A 14416-nucleotide genomic window follows, 5' to 3' on the forward strand; every position below is an offset into this window, starting at 1 on the left:
TGCGAATATAGTATGAGTTGTTGCATAATAGGTTCTTAAAACATTCAAAGTCAAAAATGACCGAATCAGTTGTTAAACACACAGGTTGCTGCAGTGCAAAGAACTTTAGATTCTATTACACAAATCAAACGGATCAAAAACACAAATGTCATGAATGCACGCAATAATAGCGTGCATACGCCGTCAGAAATCAGTTCATGTTTCAATTTTTAAGAAAAGCATTTTTTATTCGTTTTTCTGCCAAAACGCCAGCTACAGCACTATCCTCGGCACCTGTCTGTCTCTACGAACCGCAAAGTTTTCCGATGCGCGAGCTTTAGCGCGCGCAGTGACGACACGTTTGTGATCAAATCCTTTCTTTCTTGTGTATGTATATTGTGTGTGTGCAGTGATAGGTTGGGTTGAGTATTATAGGTGGTAGTTATTCCAAATTTTTCCAGGAGGCCGCTCAGCTGTCACACACACAGAGAGAGAGAGAGAGAGACGCGCGCGCACGGAGAGAGCGCAGGAGTCTCGCGCAGAGTTTCCCCAAACAGAAAGTGATAGAGTCGGTAAACGGGCACTTCACGCCGCCGGAGCCGGAGCCACAGCACTCGGACGGGGACTGGTACGGATACATCTGGTATCGGAGTTGTGAGCAATGCGCTGGCAGCATGGCCAGATGGTTCAAGGAGCACCTGGGTTTCAAAACCACCAAAGCCCCGCCACCGGCGCCTCCGAAACCGGACTACCGACACTTCCACACCACCGTCTCCAGCCCTCCGGCGTTCCACCTCCAGCAGCAGACGGGCACCGGGTTAATGTCCGCGCAGCCCGACATCCTCACCGCCTACAAACTCCAGAAGGAGCTGGACTTCGAGGATCCGTACACGCCGGGCGGAAACGTGCCCTTCTCCGCCGGACTGAGTTCCGCGGGCTCGCCGGACATCAAGTACGTGTCTCCGAAGCACCGGCTCATAAAGGTGGAGACGGTCGAGCGCAGCGCCTCGAGCTCGGGCAGCAGTAGCGGGGCGACCGCGGTCAAATCCCCCAGCTCTCCGCCCGCCGAGCCCGAGAACGGCAAGCAGGAGAAGGTAAGACCGCAGCGCGCGCGCTCACCTCCACAGGTAGCTCTTAACGGCGCAGAACGGGACACGGAGCATCACTCAGTGCTATATCAAATCTTAAATTATATTTAGATTTTTACTAACTTGTTTTCAATTATTTTTTTAATATATATATATATATATATATATATATATATATATATATATATATATATATATATATATATATATATATATATTAAATTTTAATAAATCAATTCTATATTTATTAATGATTTTTTTAATATATATATATATATACATTTAATTATTTTTTTGTTCATATTAAATACAAAATATAGTATAGACAAAGGAAAAATAAATATAAAAAAATATAAATATAAAAATTTGTGTGTATATATATATATATATATATATATATATACATTCCCTGGTAGTGCCATCAGTGTGAAAATATTTGACAATAACAGGCTTTACACATTCTGGCATACTTTGTGAGGGTAAAGGCCATGCTTTAGCAGAGAAGGTCTGCGTCAAAACCGGTAAAACGAGTTGCTTTATGTGCTCCACAACGGTTACGAGCAGGGAGGACGCTGTTACCGACATCCAGAAGCACAATCCGTGGGTCTGAGTTTGGCTTTGACTGCTGTTAACAAACATAAACGTCTCTGAGCTGCCTGAGAATCCACATCCGCAGAAGTTTTACATGGCTTTGGGTTTTTCTTGATATTTTAGGAATTGTAAAGTCATTATAGAGCTTATATGCAGTATATATTTTTTTGGGGTGGAAATGAAAATGGGTCGTTAGACATTTATTATCCAGAAGAGTGTTGCTCCAGAAGGTGGCTGTGTTCTAGATTCATCCCATATGAGTCAAACCGAGCAGCATGTAAATATGCAGAGGTCAACAGTGACCTTTGACCTTAAGTGTAAGTCAGTCATTTGCCCTAAAATCTTAATGAACATTTTTTTAATGTTTTGCAATGCTTTGGGATACATTTTATGGTGTGATCAGTGAAACTGTTGGTAGGTCGAGTGAAAATCTGAATGCATGCACATGTGTTTGGATGCTGTAGTTCATTTGTGCAATGTTTATTTTAGTGTTTACGAGAGTGATCACAGATGTAAAGCTCGCTCAGAATGCTTCCTCCGCGCTTCATACATGCTACACCTTTTCCTGCGAGGTGCGGCCCATGCGCTCTCCGTACGATCTCAGGTTAGTGATATGATGCAAGCGGAGACGGCATGCTTCAAACAGTGCTGTCATACAGTGCACGCGCACCCGCAGGTGTCCCAACTATCTGCTTATCTTCAGTTAGGGTGCATACTACAGGCTGCTGAATGACACGCTGTTGTCGCTGTCATTCTCGTTCTTGCCTTCACAGGCATCATGCTTGTGGACTGCCTGTCAAAGCCAGACAACAAGCAACTGACTCATCAATCCTGGTTAATACTGCAGCTTCTGCGCTGTCTAATTAAAAGAGTTCAGCTGCAGTCGCTCCGAGAGTGTTGTTTGTGCTGGTCTGCTCTCTTATCAAATGCTGTTTGTCCCGATTACTGAATTACAAGGTTGTTGAAGGAAGAGATACTGCATAAGCTCATATGGGAAAACACAGGTGTGTGTGTGTGTGTGTGTGTGTGTGCGTGTGTGTGTGTGTTTGTAATGGTTTGGTTGGTTCTGCTGGTAACCATCTGCTTCTATTGATGGCTATTCAAAAGTAGCTGTGTGTTCAACGTACAGTGTATGCTACATATTGTTTCTGAAAGAGATCTCTTCTGCTCACCAGGGCTGCATTTATTTGATCAGAAATACAGTAAATTTTTACAAATATTATTACAATTTCAAACAATGGGTTTCTATGTGAATATATAGTAAAATCTAATTTATTTCAGTGATGTGCAGCTGTATTTTCAGCATCATTACTCCAGTCTTCAGTGTCACACGATCTTCAGAAATCATTCTAATATGATGATTTGCTGCTCAAGAAACTGCAGTGACTCTAAAAGTGAAAGCAATAGTTCACCCAAAAATGAAAATTTGCTGTTAATTTACTCCCCATCAGGCCATCAAAAATGTAGGTGACTTTTTTCTTCGGTAACAGTGAAGAAGGTTTTTAGCTGAAACTGTGCTCCTTGGAGATTCAAAATGCAAGTCAGTGGCTACCGTCACTTTGACAGTCAAAAACAGCATAACGCAGGACACCAAATGAATCCCTGTGCCTCCTGTGGTCTTATGAAGCGAAACGCTCAGTCTGTGCAAGAAACTGAACGTTACTTACAGTATTATTACTGTAATCCAGAACTTCAGACAAAAGGGGAGATCTGATTCTTTTCCTCGAACTGGTTCCTTCAGACAGTACAGAACTGATTCAAATATATGACTCACTAGTTCATTTACATGATCACACAATGACATAATGCATACGCAATTCTATTATTAAAGCAGCCAGTAATGATGTAAATCATGTATGTATTACATGTCTAAAGTGTATAAAGTGATTAAACTAGTCTTCAGTTTTGTTGGTGCTTTCAGCTATTTTGTTGTTAGTGTGTGTTTTAGATGTCTGAAGTTTATTTTTGATTGAGGAGCTTGTAGATCTGTGCTGCTCGAGCCGTGGACTGATTCAGATGATTCAACTAGTTCAACTAAAAAGGACCAGTTCAAAAGAATGATTAGTTCGTGAACCTGATCACCCCGGACCGTTTGCCTGAGGCTCTGGATTACAGTAATAAAGCTGTAAATAATGTTCAGTTTCTTGTACAGACTGATCGTTTCGCTTCATAAGTCAAGTTAAGTCACCTTTATTTATATAGCGCTTTAAACAAAACAGACAGTGTCAAAGCAACTGAACAACATTATTTAGGAAAACAGTGTGTCAATAATACAAAATGACAGTTAAAGGCAGTTCATCATTGAATTCAGTGATGTCATCATGCAGCTCAGTTCAGTTTAAATAGTATCTGTGCAATCATTTGCAATCAAGTCAACGATATCACTGTAAATGAAGTGTCCACAACAAAGCAAGCCAAAGGTGACAGCGGCAAGGAACCAAAACTCCATCAGTGAATGGAGAAAAAAACCTTGGGAGAAACCAGGCTCAGTTGGGGGGGCCAGTTCTCCTCTGACCAGACGAAACCAGCAGTTCAATTCCAGGCTGCAGCAAAGTCAGGTTGTGCAGAAGAATCATCTGTTTCCTGTGGTCTTGTCCCGGTGGTCGTCTGAGACAAGGTCTTTACAGGGGATCTGTCTCTGGGGCTCTAGTTCTTGTTTGTGTTGTCTTTCTGTGATGTATGTGTAGTTTCTTGTTGGTGGTGATCCATAATAAGTCATTATTTTATCATGAGGTTCTTCGGAAATTCATTTGGTGTTCTGCCTGCTGTTTTTGACTGTCAAAGTGAAGCCAGTGGGCCAGTGGCGGTAGGTGAATCACCAAGGAGCACGGTTTCTGCTAAAAACCTTCTTCACTGTTCTACTGAAGAAAGAGAGTTTATAGATCCATGGTGTGTTAGAAACACTAAACTGTGAGCAGTAGGATTGTCATATTTTGTTATCCGTGTGGGAACCGCTTGCATGCGTCATCGTTATGCTCCGTCCATCGCAGGGATTCTGCTCGCTCATACAGAATGCGTTTATCGACCGCTGAGGCTGAAACACTAGTATCCTGCTACTGCTTTGAAAAGGCCAGCTAATGTCTTAATTACTTGACAAGTGGATGATAATTATGGAAGTGCTTTCCTAATGCTCGGAATGCCAATATCTGTGTCCAGCGTTTGGCTCTATCTTGATTTTGAAACAACAGCAGCGTTCAGTCAGTTGCTTCAGTTTGCTGAAAATCGACTGAATTATTTGAATGATTTTGGTGTTGTGACAACACATATTTATTATCATTAAAACATAAATAATGAAATCTTTTTTTGCCAGTATGGTAAGCAGGCCGGCTGATAGCACTGGTTTATGATTTCTTTGCTGTGCTTGTGTTTTTTTTTCTTGTTGTGATTAGACCTTCTCGGCTGAGAGCGTTTGTAAGATGATTAATTATCGTTTTAAAGTAGTGTTAATGAACAACAACCTCCGAACACACACACACACACACACACACACACACACACACACACACACACACACACACACACAACTCTGTTAAATGAATAGCTGAAGGACTCGTGAAAGTGAATTACTGAGAGATAAACAGAAGATAAAAGAAAGCAGTGACCTTGCAGCAGAACAGAGGGGTTCATAGTTACTTTTCTCTAAACTAGCTTTAGTTTTTATATTTTAACAGTACTGTACTCTGTGTAAGCCAGGCCTGTTTTCTGAGCGCGTCTGAATGATTCTCTGAGGTTTTCTAGTTGTGTAGCAGTAAACTCTGAGATTTACTGGAGTACTGATGAGAAGACCATCAAGTGAAATACTGACCTGATGCAGGGCTGAAGACCGGTTCCGCTCAGATCCGGATTCCTCCGTGTGAGATCAAGATCCAAACCGGTTTATTGCACTCTGCACATGGATAACGCTTCCATTTCTATCTTATCAGTGCTGATCGGTATTATGTAGAAATGTTTTTGAGGTTTAGTTGCTTCTGTCTGTCTTCACTGAACTCATTCCTCACGCGACTTTCGTCACTCATTATGTTAGTTTAATGATTCCTCATCCACAAACTTTAATACAAAACTGTATTTTAAAGGCATAGTTCACCCTAAAATGAAAATGGTCATTTACTCACCCTCGAGAAGATATTTTGAAGAATGTTGGTGAACCAGAGAGTTGCTGGTAGCCGCTGACTTCCACAGTTATTTTTCTTATAACATGAAAGTGATTTTTGGGTGAAATATCACTTTAGAAACAATTCAATTCATTTGAACCAACTTCATTCATATTGTCAGTGAGCTAGGTAATTATTTGAGCATCAGTAGATTCAGACGCATCTCATATTCATACATCGGGACACACCTGATTTAATTAGTTTTTTATGATATTTGTGCCAAATTCTTGAAATTGGTTTTGTATGCAAGTATAAATTGTACTTCCATTTCATAATTTTGAAAAATAGTAATAATAAAGAATAAATAGAGTCTGAAGTTTTGTATCTTCTTGAATCAGTTCCATGTTAAAAAAGCATTTGGTTTAGAGAAATAGAAGATTAGGTGTCTGTAGTGAAGGAAAATAACTGAAAAGTCATGTATTCATGTGAGGAGCATTGGCTTACATCACTGTAAGGACTGCCGGGACTCTTCATTGTGTTGAGTACGGTTGAGTTGAGGTGGATGTGTCACTATGGTAACCCTGTGTGTGGGGGGGGGTGTATGTATGTTGTTTAGCGTGTGCGTGTGTGCAGATATGTGAGCTATTCCTTTACCTGAATGGCTGAAGAAGGCTTGACCTGTGCTGAAAGACAGGAGTGTTGCAGGCATGCGTGTCTCTATTGAGTCTGCCGTCACTCCCACACGCTTTCATTAGACACCGCTTCGAACCTTCAGCGTCGACAGACTTTATACGAGGATGATCAGTGAGATACGGCTCTTCGTTGTTGTCCGGCACATCGACGTGTGGATTGTTTTGTGATCCGTCAATGTAATTCTGGCGCTCTGTGTCAGGTTCAGACTGCAGACCTCACATCTTAGACTTCAGCATCTTTTTGGTGTTTGACAGAAGATCCTTCTTCTCTTTTCTGAAATCATAAGTGTGTTTCAAAGAAAATAAGTTTACGTGAAACAAATTAAAATAAAAAGAAACCTTAAAACATATAATATAATATAATATGAAAAAAAAACAAAAAAAAAACGTTTAATTTCAGCTAGTTGCCAAGGCAACATTTCTCATTTGAATTTAGTTTAAATTGATGTACTATAATAACTAAAACTAAAATTGAAATAACAATTATTAAAAACTACATATACATGTATAAAAAAATAACAAAAATGATAAAACATTATTTATTTTTTATTGAAAAAGAAAATGTAAAATGTAAAAATCTGTTTAGAAATGGTAAAAAAAACTACTAAAATTACTTAAAAATAGTAAAATTTTAACTGAACTTTTTTTTTTTTTTTTTAATTTTTATCATATGTAAATTAAAAAAGTCTTGAATAATTGTAAACTCGTGTGTATTTTTCTGTTTGCTTGGTTTTTATTTTGTGTTTATGAAACTCTTGTATTCTTCCAACTACTACTACTAAAAAGTTGACTAAAATAAAACCATGAAATGTAGAAATGAAAACGAATTTAAAAATGAATGTAAAATCTCTGATAGTGTGATAGTAAAATACTGCTGTGTAGTCAGTGAGAATAGAAACTATCCAGCAGCTCACAGACAGTAATGCACTTTTTGCTCTTGTCAAAGTTTAAACGAATTTAAGGGGGGGGGGGGGGGGGGGGTGGTGTGTTTTGGTGAATGTGTTGTGTTTGCATTAATTACATCTGATCAGTCTTTAGTGGAGTTGGTCTGGAGTGGGCTCAGATCTGAGATCAGTCTGGACTCATATTTCAGCAGCTTTGTTAGTCTCATGACGGGATGCACGCACCGGTCAAACAGAATCCATCCTGTGGTGCTCTGCCATTGATAACACTAAATAGAAATTAAAGAAATCTTTCTAGCCGTGCTACTAGAGAAACACACTCGGGTTGCCTGAGACTGCATAGATGCTTCTTAGTCCGTGTAAGTAGTCTCTTCTGTTCCTCTTGGCCTGCGCCGGTTGACTTTCCTCCTCTCTGTCTGAATGTCTCTCTGCTGGGAATATAATCATCACGGTGAGATGTTTGTGGGAGAAATAAAACGCTCTCTGATCTCACTGTGGGATGCCCTGATTTTAAATAACACCAAACAAACACAGGCTGGTTAGCTGCCCTCTAAAAGATATCATGGGCATTTTTAAGACAATTACAGTTTTAGAAGTAAACCAGCGAAATACATGGTGTTTTTAAGTGGTTGTGATATAGACTGAATATATTTTTGTTGTAATTTCACCTGGCTATATATATATCTATATATAATTTTGAATTTTTTTATTTTATTTATGTAATTAAATTATTTAAAGCTTTAGAAGATTTGTTGTGTGTTTTTCATTTTAATAATTTGCTTTTTAATATAATTAAAACAAATTAATAAATTAATAATTAAAATTAATAAAATATGTGACAAAACAAAATCAATAAAAAAATTGATAATAATAGTTGAATTGAATAAAATGAAATAAAATTACTAAAACTTTAAAAATAAATGAAAAATTAAATAATAACAAAATGAATAAAACTCTATTTCTATTTAATTCTATTGTATTTCTGTTGAGTTTTTTATATTATATTATATTATATTATATTATATTATATTATATTATATTATATTATATTATATTATATTATATTTCAGTTAATGTTTTTTATTTCAAGTAACTGTTTGAGTTTTGGTTTACAGTAATTATCCTGGTTTAGTCCGAGTCCAAGCAGTGACTCAAGCTCTGGAGTCTGAGTGCTTTTGCTCCAGGATTGAGGAAGTGCTCTTTTCCTGACAGGAAGTGTTTACAGCTCCCTGACAATCCCTTCTGACTGGGCAAGTCGGATCTTGCCCCTTGAAATAGACAGGGAGTGGTTAACACGCCTCTCCAGCATCTCAGCGTCGATGGCTTACAGCGAAAGCTTCCTCTGACTCAAAATCGATGCCCTGTAAATCATGTTTTTCCCATGATCCTCCTCGGTGCTTTCGGCCGGCTGTATGTGTCTGGATGTGTGGAGTGTGTGGTGGAAAGCCCCGTGTCAGAGCTGCTCTCCACCCGTCGCCTCTCATTCGTGGGACAGACACATTCGGCCCGCCCTGCTCTGGAGTTTCTCTGAGGCCACGCTGTTTCTGCCTGTAATCAAGAGATCTGCTTTCCTGCGTCAAATACAACAACTACTGAGCTGCAGCTGAACAGAGGAACAACTGACTGAATCTCATGAAGAAATATGCATGTTGTATTTCACCCCAAAATCAAAAATATGAGATTTTTTTTCATTTTAAAGTTTTTTTTTAATGCAATAATGTTAAGTGTACAAGTGTATAGAGCACAATATATTTTGAAATATTTGCATGCATTATGAATATGCACTTTTTAATTATTTCAGTAAATTTTTATTTTTTACAAGTGATGAATAGTTTCAGTTAACAGTAATAACCCTGGTTTAATCAAACTATTAAAAAAAATGTTTTTTTTTTTACAAAATATTTTTTATGCAATATTTTTAATACAATTTATTAAGTTTTCAAATGTATTTTTGTGCATTGCATTACTAAAAACTGACAATAATAGAATAAATAAATAAATGAATAATATTATATAATGCAATCTTAATCGCCCTAAAAATAGGCTGTGTTCTTTGTGAAAAATATAATTTCTCTCTCTCTCTCTTTTTTTTTTTTGATTTTGAGTTGAAAAATAATCCTGGCGTTTCTTGAAATTTCAACAGTGCACACAGATCCACGAATATTCTTTGCAACTGATGCTAAAATCAGTGTGTAGTGCACAATATATTCTGAAATATGTGCATGCATTATAAAAATGTCATCTTATATTTTAGCATCACAGCTCAATTTCTTCTCCCTGCATCTGCCTCCATTTCCCTCTAAAACTCCAGCTCAGATCTGCTGGAAACAGAAAAAGAGGTGAGGGGAAATTGGATTTTGTCAAGCGTGTCCTTCAGTGATTAATCTGGAATATCTGCGCTGTATTAAGAGCGAGTCGCGTCCGGTCGAGTCTCTGGATGGTGCTTCAGTTCACCGGTGTGATGGTCATCATGACATGAGCAGCAGAACTGAGGATAGATGGAGCGTCCAGACTAAATGAGAAGAACTTGAGTGTTAGCGCTGAATCCCTTCTGATGTGCAGCTTCAGCTCCGTCGTGCTCTATAATGATGTTGAGAGCAGAAAACTACCGTCAAACACACTGATCTTCACCACAAACACACGCAATAGAAGCTCAGTTTAACTTGAAGGAGTTATGACAGATATATATATTACTACCAAATTGGTAGTAATAATATTATTTATAAGGAATATCAAACAACCAAGGTATTTTGTATACATGTTTCAATTAATACAGTCCTGCAGCATCTTATTTGAAAAAAAAATGCAATGTTTTGTGAATTGTTCTATTTGATTGCATTTTAAAAGATGTTGATTAAATTGTTACAAGTTATATTAACAGCGCTCCTGTGTCTGATCCGGGATTGGTTCTTCTTTCTCTTTCTTGCTGTGGAGCTGCTGTAGTGTCGTCCTCTCAGAGGGCTCTCCTCATTAGATTTGATCGGCGCTTTACAAAGCGTTAGCGGCAAAAGCACAAGAGCAGCAGAAAGGGCCCCGTTTTAAACGGCCCTTAATGCAATCGTGCCGCTAAGCCTCGGGTCCCATTAGGTTATGTGCCGCTCAAATCCCCGTGGATCCGGACGTAAACCATCAGCGTCAGGCTCTCTCCGGCGCTTTGACAGCTGGGATAGTGTTATCAGGAGAACGTGGAGCGGGAATCCCTCTGGATCTGCTGCAAGCATCAAACCCCATCTGAACCCTGTTTGTGGACTCCAGTAAAATTTACGACCCTCAAAGAGTGTTTTATCATAATGTTTCCTAAGCTGAAGTTCAGGGTGGACGGATTGAGACGGAGACCCGGAGAAATGCAGCCGTGTTTCTCTGCCGTGGCTTCAGTGTTTATTGCTTTCCAAATGAATTTCCCTCTAATGGAGATTTTATGATTTGAATCTCTTGTAATGAGTCAAGCAGTTCAGCTCAATACAGAATTCATATTTCTCTGTAATTGAGAGTTTGCAGTCGGTGCAGATGATCATGAGTCTCTGTCAGGTGTCGAGCTGTTGCTGAAGGGCTCGAGGTTTAATTAGCTGCTTAGAATTGGCAGTTAGTCCCTGCTGCTAGACGCCATAACTACACTTTCTTTATTGATGGTGATTCAGAAGTAGCTGTGCATTCTGACACTGCATTTTTTTTCTCAGTATAATTGTTATTATAATAATTATACTGTAGGTGTTTTACCAAAAGCGTAATATAGATCAGTATTTATTTTTAATTAAATTGTTATTTCTTCGTTATAAATCTAAGTATATATTTATTTTAAATATTATACGTAAAATATTTTATATTTTTTTTATACAAAAATACTTTTAATTAAATTAGCACAAAAATACATTTTTATTTTATTTTATTTTATTTTATTTTATTTTATTTTATTTTATTTTATTTTATTTTATTTTATTTTATTCAAGGATAGAATCTTCTTGGTTTTTGGTTTACATTTACAGCTAACTTAAGTGACATTGCTGGACTGAACAAGCTCAACCTCCTGGTCTTACACAAGGTTTATTCTGTCTGTGGGTTGGTGCGGCTGATCTTAGAGCAGCAATTAGGGCTGTTTTTCTCACCATGTTCCTCAAGGGCATGTGTAGCGTTTGCATGTGTTTTTGACTTTCATGACACACCCAGCACACGCAGCCAGCAGATGGTCGTCCCACTCCAGGAGGCTCTGCTCCCCTCACGGAGGCACACGGGGCCCGCTTTACTAAGAGCCACTGTGCTTAATTATTCTCTCCTCGTTCAGCATAAACAGCTTGTTAAGTATGCTTGAGTGGAGGACAGCTAAAAATCACCCAAACTTTGCATAAATGGGAAATGCAGCAACATGCTGTTGCTTCAATATAATTAGCCTTTCACTTCTTAATCCTTTAAATTACTGAGAGTTCAATCTTCTTAAATACATTTTAGAAAATTGAGTGACCTGGGGACATTTTTTTTTTAAATGTGAAAAAAATAAATAAAATAAAATAAAATTAGCTTTTAAATAAATCTGTTAAATTCCATTATCTTAACTTCTCAGCTATGTTAATTTGATATGCATTATTTAAATATTATATCTTTTGTGTAGGCCGAAATATCTTGGTTCATAGTAAAATGTTTGCTAAAGAAGTTTAAGTGTGGTTAAGAAAAAATCAGTTATTAAATAAATACCATTATGTAATTCTCAGCTATGTTAATTAATATACATTATGCAAATATGTTTCATTTTGAAGAAATTAAATTCACTGTAATTCATCTCTTTGTTAGTAGGAGAATGTTTGCTGTGGAAGTTTGAAGTGATTTCGAATGCATCGCTGATGGTCACAGCTGTAGGTTTATTCTGTTTTTCTCTCTTTATGTTTATTTGACCTGGATGGCTTTATAGTACTGACTCAGCTCAGCTATGAGGGCGAATCTCAGTCTTTGAAAGCGTATTAATGCTTGGATGCCTCAGTGTCAGACACTGATAATGGTGCTTTGAGCTGTGTGGACTCAGGGAGTTGAAGGCTGACCTTGACATGTTTCAGAGCCCCACTGAAACCACAGCATTAACAGCAGTGGAAATGCTTTTTGACTGACTTCTCATGTGAGATTGAAAGATGCCTATAAATATATCTGCTCCTTCCCATCCTCTGTTTGACGGTTGTTTGTTTTTGCTTTATGATAATTCCACATTTCCAGCATAAAATCAGCTAGTAGCATCTCTAAGTGCAGGGCGATGTAGAATGTGGTACCTGAGCCAGGTAATATGTGAGAAATACCTTGATGGCGATATTTACTCAAAAGGACATCTGCTGTCCATCTGTCACATGCTAATCAAGCCAACAAATTCAAAATAAAATGCATGCAAGCTACATACTTAAAGTACATGCATACAGTACTGTGCGTTATATTCTTTATACTGCCTACTGTTTTTCTATAAATAGTATGCAACAATAAACCAGTTATTTTAGTATCATTGATGCACTATTGTAGTTTTTATGAATATTTTGATTTAGATTTTGTTTTATAATTTCTGTTTCCATTTTAATAGTAGTTAAGGTTTTAGTAATTTTGCATTTTTTTAGTTAGTTTTAAGTTTATGTCTGTATGTATTATGCCTATACAGTTTTAATTAAGCTTTATTATTTAGCTTAAGTTATTTTTGTTCCAAATTAAACTAATCAGAAATAAGAAATGTAACGAAATAAGAAACAAGATTACGTAATAAAAATATTATATATATATATAATAAATCTTAGTTAAGTTTATTTCAAGTAATAGTTTTTAAGAAAAAAGTTACTGTATTATCTCATGAGCTCACTATGAGTGACATCTAGGTATATTCTCATATTATTCTCATATTCTCAGAAACACATTATTTAGCATTTTAATGAAATTCCATTTTAAAATATCTACATTTGGCAGTCAGATCACATGCTGAAAGAGATGTTAAAAATCATACTTAACTTCTGTTTCATTCGTCACTTACTACATGGTCAAGTAGAGAGCTTTGCTTTGAACTGTTCTGTCCAGTGTGTTTTGCTGTATACTTTCAAAATTATTGTAGGTAATCCATGCATGTGCACAGTGTACATACTGCAGAAATGGTAAGAGTAGTATGTACTTTGTATAGTATGTCCTTCGGCTCTCTCTGATGCTGGTTTCTGGTTTTAGATGCAGTCAGGGTTTGGTGTGGTTTGGCTTCGCTTTCATCCCTCTGTAAACACTGGAAATGATGAGGGAAGTGAACATGGCAGTTTCAGAAAGCAAAGAGCTCTGACTCTGAAATGAATTGTAGTGCTGTTGTTTCTAACATATATCATTGTGCCATTAAAGTTTGTGATTAATGGTGATGTTTTTGCAGGAACTTTATCTGTGGTAGGAAAGTAAACTGGAGTTTGTGTTCATGCTGGGTCTCGTCCCCTGTCTCAATCCCACAGTGCACAGAGGAATAGCCTGTAATTACATAGAGATGATGATGGCCTCTCTGTTCCTACTCTGCTACAGCCCCCTCATACCTTAAACATAGAAAAATGCAGGGTTTCCAGCAAACTTAGTTTTAAAATACTAATTTTGGATCTTAGATTATGTAGATGTTTTTCTTTTCTGCGAAGAATATAGATATTTTGATTTTAAAATACTTGTTCTTCTCCACTTTTATGTAAAGAAACTGCAACAAGTAAACCATTTGTAAGTAGTTTTTTGGAAAAGTCATTTTAAACACTGATTCTGTGGAGCATTGTTTGCTTGACCGGCTTGATTTGAGTGAATGCATCCATCCATCCACCCACCAGTGGCATGGGGTGGGAATACCTGTCTGTAAAAGGGTAAAAAACAGTTATAAAAGGGTTTGCCAAATGGATAAATGTAAATGTAAATTAATATCTCAAAAGCCTGGAGAAAATCAGCATTGTATAGTGGTAAGCCATGCAAAGGCTTAAAAACGAACAGTAGCACCTTAAACTCAATTGTGTACTGGATTGCAAGTGGAGGAAAGCCAAGACTGGTGTAATATGATCCTCATTGTTGTTGTCTGTCAGAAGATTGGCAGCTGCATTCTGGAGAGCTGCAGGAAG

At 37.6% G+C, this 14416-nt stretch overlaps 1 protein-coding gene across 1 annotated transcript in view; it reads left to right on the forward strand.

Moving 5' to 3' along the window:
• Positions 1-462: 462 nt before the first annotated feature.
• The window catches only part of LOC109068823 (SH2 domain-containing adapter protein F-like), a 108549-nt gene continuing 94595 nt past the window's right edge, over positions 463-14416 (forward strand). The window contains 1 exon segment of the mRNA XM_042743395.1: positions 463-1073. Within this exon segment, the coding sequence (XP_042599329.1) occupies positions 654-1073 (420 nt within the window). The 5' untranslated portion in view covers positions 463-653.

The sequence above is a fragment of the Cyprinus carpio genome, chromosome B18 (assembly GCF_018340385.1).
Source record: "Cyprinus carpio isolate SPL01 chromosome B18, ASM1834038v1, whole genome shotgun sequence".
Taxonomy (NCBI): Eukaryota; Metazoa; Chordata; class Actinopteri; order Cypriniformes; family Cyprinidae; genus Cyprinus; species Cyprinus carpio.